The sequence below is a fragment of the Formica exsecta genome, unplaced genomic scaffold (genome assembly GCF_003651465.1).
Source record: "Formica exsecta isolate Colony F162 unplaced genomic scaffold, ASM365146v1 scaffold400, whole genome shotgun sequence".
Classification (NCBI taxonomy): domain Eukaryota; kingdom Metazoa; phylum Arthropoda; class Insecta; order Hymenoptera; family Formicidae; genus Formica; species Formica exsecta.
This window is the reverse complement of record NW_021851240.1, coordinates 30,899-36,683: the sequence shown is the minus strand read 5'-3', so window position 1 is coordinate 36,683 and position 5,785 is coordinate 30,899. Positions and strand designations below refer to the sequence as shown.

At 33.1% G+C, this 5,785-nt stretch overlaps 1 protein-coding gene across 2 annotated transcripts; it reads right to left on the bottom strand.

The window, feature by feature from the left end:
- Positions 1 to 1,047: 1,047 nt before the first annotated feature.
- On the bottom strand, positions 1,048 to 3,452 carry LOC115240066 (nucleoside diphosphate kinase 7). Of its 2 annotated transcripts, none has more exons than XM_029815036.1 (10): positions 3,401 to 3,452; positions 2,927 to 3,235; positions 2,687 to 2,853; positions 2,423 to 2,581; positions 2,113 to 2,314; positions 1,917 to 2,037; positions 1,667 to 1,791; positions 1,472 to 1,585; positions 1,304 to 1,411; positions 1,048 to 1,234 (listed from the first exon to the last, which is right to left on the bottom strand). In XM_029815036.1, exons 2-10 carry the CDS (start codon positions 3,041 to 3,043, stop codon positions 1,202 to 1,204), a joined length of 1,146 nt encoding a protein of 381 aa, XP_029670896.1. In that variant the 5' UTR covers positions 3,044 to 3,235; positions 3,401 to 3,452; the 3' UTR covers positions 1,048 to 1,201. The 2 variants fall into 2 exon arrangements, with proteins under 2 accessions (XP_029670896.1, XP_029670894.1); XM_029815034.1 differs by having other exon boundaries at positions 3,389 to 3,448.
- Positions 3,453 to 5,785: the final 2,333 nt, after the last annotated feature.

The following is a 5,785-nucleotide window of genomic DNA, read 5'->3' as shown; positions in this document are numbered from 1 at the left end:
CATTTTCGGCAGGGCAGGTTCTTAAACTAGTCTGGACCTATGGAATACAACTCTGGGGTTGTACCAGACCTACAAATATTAACAAAATTGCAAAACAAAATACTAAGGGATATAATTAATGCCCCTTGGTATGCCAGAAACAAAGATATACATATAGAGATCTTGGGTTGAAAACTGTAAAGAAGTAAGTCCAACGCATTGCACAAAAGCATCATGAAATCAGACTAAGAAACTATATTAATACTGAAGTCACTCAACTCTTGGAACACGGGATGCAGCTGAGAAGACTCAAGCGAAGGAAACCACATGGTCTAGTTAACTAGCAAATTTGAGGAACAATTTAATAGGGCATAAGATTTATAGTCATTGGATGATAAACCTTCTTACACTCTTAAAAATAGATTTAGTTGGATAGAGATAAACTGCTTGTTAGTCTATTAAGACTAGTTGTAGTACAAGTACATAAAATAAAAAAAATTAAAAAAAAATATTGCAAAAAGGATTTCTTATATAAAATATTTTTTTTCACATCAAGTCAATATTATTAGTTTTAAATAAATGATGTGTGAAGGAGTGATAAATATTCATTTGATTTCAATCTTTTTTTTCAGTATTAATATTTTTTAAATGAATTATAAAACAATGAATAATTTGAAAAATGGCGCACTCGGTTTTTGCTGCGCAGGCGCTAAATACTTTTGCGCATGCGCACAATTTCTTGACATCCCGTAAAATGCATAAAACAATTATAAATTTTTTTTTAAATAAATACTGTAGATACTTAGTTTTTAAGGTGGAGCAAATTCAAACAAAAATGGAGCAATTTTTCTGTACCTTGAGAACCTACAAATTCTAATGATTTTTGCTTATATTGACGTTTACATTGTTATTAACTTTATCATTTATCTATAAAAAAAGTAAAATAAAGTAAATTATAAAAAATGCATGTTATGAAAAAGCAAATTAATAGACTATATACATTCGTGAAAGAAACTTAAATATAAAATAGATATGCTACAACGGTAAAATAAAGTTTACATCTTTTTGTAAAAAAAAAACGTTTATTTTGTCACATGTACAAAAAAGTATATATAAAAATATTTAAAAAAAAATTAATTAATATTAATTATTAAGCAATCTAAAGGCAACAATTTTTATATCATGCAAAATGTAGTTTATATTCCAATATTTATCGCTCAAATTAGCTCTCGAGTATCTTAAAGAAATATTCAACCTAAAAAGATTTAACACATATATAAATTATACAAAATATGTGGAAAAAGATAATTAAAGCTTTAATTACCTCTAATACACCGTCTTCCGGCAAGTCAGAACAATGTACGGCGTTTTGTACTTTTGTTTTTCCATATTTTGCTCTAAGAGAATTCGGTTTGATTTGCCGCGCAATGTCCTATATCGAATAAATATATCTATAATATCGAACAAAATATTTAAAGTAATACATACTTACAGGATCCATTGGACCGCAGAAATTCCTAAAATCAGCAACGATGTTGGAATCCCCGTTTTTACGACTTACTTCTATAACGACGCATGGACCAGACTGTAATTCAACTACCATTGCCTATAATAAATATTTATGAATGCTTTCTTTTCCATAAATAATTATTTGTAGAATAAACGTAAAATGCATATGAAAACGTACGGTATACTCGGAAAGCACGCCTTTATAAATTTCTAGAAATTCTTCGGAATTAATTAAATTAACATGAAATTGTTGTACTGCAGTAATTATATAGCCTGCTTTTTGAATATCATCAATAATGACACCTAGATTATAAAATTAATTTAGAAAAATATGTATAATATCAAATATAGTGGAAAGAGTAATATGAAAATTCCATTATTTAGATATTATTTCGCAATAATATATATTAATAAAATGTTCAATTTACCAACAAGCTTTGCTTGTACAGCATGTGGCTTGATAATACAACAGGTGCAATTTTGAAAAATTGCAGTAGTTTTTAGTTCTTTATTTTTACTTTTTGAATTGGGAAAGAAATATTGCAACTCCTGGAAAAATATTATAGCAGATATCAGATTAAAATAAACATTGTTAAATTAAGAACCACATATTAAAATTCGTACTTGCGTTGCTATTTCAATGTTCTTAGATCCATATATATTATATATTTCATTTTTCTCATAACAAGTTCTTAATGAAGACGTTGTTGAATAAGCATGTTTACAATTTTCTGAACCTGTTAATTCTTGCCATTTGGCTATACCATTTTCTCCTAATAACTCCAAACCAATAACAGGGCCAGAGGTAAGATAATTTATCATAGACCTAAATAAACCTATCATTATAGTATCTCAAATTTATCAAAATATAGTAATAGTTTACATTTTTCAGAGCTCTTTCATAGCATTATTAATAATTTGAGATTCAACTTACATTTTATCAGTTGTATCTTTTACGAAATAACATTCTGCAACTTCAGTTGCAGTTAATTGCATCATTTTCATATTTGTAATATAAAAATCATGATTTGTAATAACTTTTAATATTTCACCCATTTTGTCAATAACATCTGGTTTTAAAAGTACAAAAAATCTGGAGAAATAAAATTATCTCAATGCAGAACAAAATTTTATACAATAAACCATAAAGTAATAAATCATAAAATCATAAAAAATATAAATGAGCTCTTCACTTTACTTTTGCAGTTGCGTTTCTAATTTGATCTTAGTGTAACTATCTCCATAATCCATAATTTTTATACATCTTGAAAATATTGTTACTACAGCACCAATATAAAAATCTTTAGCTTCAATGCCTTCACATACCGTCCTTTTTAGAAAGGTCTTCTTTGTTTTTAAATCAAACTATAAAAAATATGGATAATATAAATAATTTTTTTTCTGCGATATTAATAATTTGTATTAGCTCGATACATACCAATTCGATAGTGTTGTTAGACGGATAATAATACAGATAAAATTTTTTCAGTATGCAAGCAACTGTGTCATACCATTCAGCTTCAAATACATATCTGTTGCTATAATCTGTAGACATCTCGAAACGACTTGTATGCTGACGATATATTGTTGTCAATAAGTAACAGCATGTCACAGAAATCACAAACGGATTATAAATTTAAATTATCACTTATATATTGTGAACAATAATATCAAGCTGATTATGGGGCAATAAAATTTTATTTATTTTACACATATTGATATAATGATATCGTGTTCAAGAAAATGTCTGGAACAATATTAGAAGTAAAGAAAACCTTATAATGAAATGACAGATCAATTGTTAACATAATATAATCCATGCTTTAATGACAGGAGTCGACACAATTAGATTCCTATGATCACTTCGACCAAACTCCGATTAATTTAATTATCAACTTACTTAATTACTAACTTGTAAAATATTTAATTACAAAACTTTTAACGATACATATAATTATCGTTAAAATAATATAATCATATAGCGTTTTCGAATGAACGGGTTAGGGCCAATTTCACCAAGTCCGGTTAGATTAATCGACGGTTAAAATTAGCAGGGTGGCCAACAGAAAATAGAGGTGAAGGAAAACCAAGCATTCATATAATTTCAGTTGGAACCCTGCTAATTTTAACCGTCGGTTAATCTAACCGGACTTGATGAAATTGGCTATTAACCCAACCCGGTTCAATTAATCACTATATTTTACTATGAATTCAAGCCTTTTATTGGCAGAGACGATGCAATGACGTCATTAATCGCTCTGAGGGTGCCATTGAGCTCTGTTACACAGTACCCTTAGGGCCAATGCGATTGGTTCCATTCTCGTTCCGCGTTACGCTAATCCGCGTTTCCACGCTCCATGTAATGGCACCCTCAGACACTTTTCGTTAAACTCCGCCCATCACCCGCTCACCCGATTATCACCCATCGAGTGAAGAATCGGAACACAGCCTTGTGCAGCGCATGAGAGCGCATGAGCTGCCTCAGCTCCCGAGGTGGTGTAGTCCATGCGTGGTTCATACGCGAGAGTTATTTAGAAGGAGACTATCTGCAAAGTGGTACAAATTATAGGATTCCGAAATTCATAAAAAATGTCTTTGAAGAAGCTACAAATTTATGTTGATGATAAATTGTGGATGTTCGTCGTGTCAGATACTGAATAAAACTCCAAATCTAAATATATGTACACGTAGGCGGACACAACGGCGCGGCCCCTACAAAGCCTGCAAAGAATTCGGTTAATGCGTTCATCGATAAATGATCATGTATCACTTTCTATCTCTTTATATTACGAGACCGACCGATTTCGAGATTTCGTTTAAAATTCCATTGCTTTCCATAAATATTAAAAATTGTATTAAAAAGACATTTATACCCAGACAGCACGAAAACCCTGCCGAAACGGGAAAAAGGGAACGAGTCAATGCGCTCATGCGATATGCTGCGTTTCATGCGGTTCATGCGTGAAACGAAACGCACCCTATAGATTTTCAGTACTAGCAGTAAATATCGAAACGCAGCCTTTATCGGCTGCGGTCGAGAACACGCTAGAGATGCTTCGAAGCGTTGCATTAACCAATCAGAATAGAGAAATCTTTATTATTTTTGTCCTGATTGGTCAATCAAACGCTTCGAAGCATTTCTAGCGTCTTCCCGACCGCAGCCATCAAGATGTATGATACTATTTAGGTTAGAGTCCTATATGGGCGCGTTCCACTTAACGACCGCAACGCTCGCGAGCATCATCTGTCTTTGTTTAACTTTCGGTGAGCAACAAAGATGAAATGATACCGTGAGCGTTGCGGTCGTGAAGTGGAACGCGCTCTATATCCATAGATATATAGACTGGAGTTGCGTTCCGAAATTCACTGCCAGGTCTCTTTTCCTAGCATCTCATTGGTAATTTTCTATATGGAGGGGGACAAACTCACCAATGAGATGCTAGGAAAGAAGACAAAATAGGCCTCCCAAATAGGGTTGTGTTCCAATTCTTCACCCGATGGGTGATAGTCGGGTGAGCGGGTGATGGGCGGAGTTTAACGAAAAGTGTCTGAGAAGATAATGAAATCAGAACGCACTCCGTAGGAATCTGAAGTCTCCAAACGGCGTTGGCATCTTGGTAATGCGTGATCGCCCTATCTAGTTAGAAATTAATCAATGGTTGAGTTATCAAAGGAAAGCGGGCAAAGAAAGAAAATTATTGTGCGTTGTAACTATAAACGTTTTCACACTATCACTATTCGACTTCGCAGTTTTACTAACAATCAAAGCGTCAATATTAGTATTAACAATGTATAAATTTCTTCTTTTTTTTTCTTTTGACATAAGCCTGTAAATCTCTGTAAATACCTGTAAAAACCTGTTGCCCAAATGCAGTTTATAGCATGATGTAATAATATATATTGGCCGTGTTCTGATATTCGCTGCCAGTACCGAAAATCTATAGTGTATGTCATATACACTATAGATTTTCAATACTGGCAGTAAATATCGGAACACGGCTATTATTACATCATGGTTTATAGCATACATAAAGCCGGTATTAGACATGAGATTATACACAATTTTCAATGCATCTGATGTCCGATTCTGACTTACAATATTACTAGATTTTTCAATATTGCCCGCACTTATTGCCACTCATCTTCACTCACAAACCACCCGGCTCACAGAGCCAGGTGGTTTTTACGCTCTCCCGGGTGAATAGAGTGACAATTTGAACGTCTCACTTGAGAGTCCGGCGAGAGCACTTGGGAGGAATCTGAACGCTCTCTGGGTGTCTGGGTGCACCCGGGTGGG

Coding starts and splice junctions, on each gene's coding strand:
- LOC115240066 (XM_029815036.1), bottom strand. CDS start 3,043: ATGTCTACAGATTATAGCAACAGATATGTATTTGAAGCTGAATGGTAT. Junction 2,854..2,926: donor CTAACAACACTATCGAATTG/GTATGTATCGAG, acceptor TATTTTTTATAG/TTTGATTTAAAAACAAAGAA. Junction 2,582..2,686: donor TTAGAAACGCAACTGCAAAA/GTAAAGTGAAGA, acceptor TTATTTCTCCAG/ATTTTTTGTACTTTTAAAAC.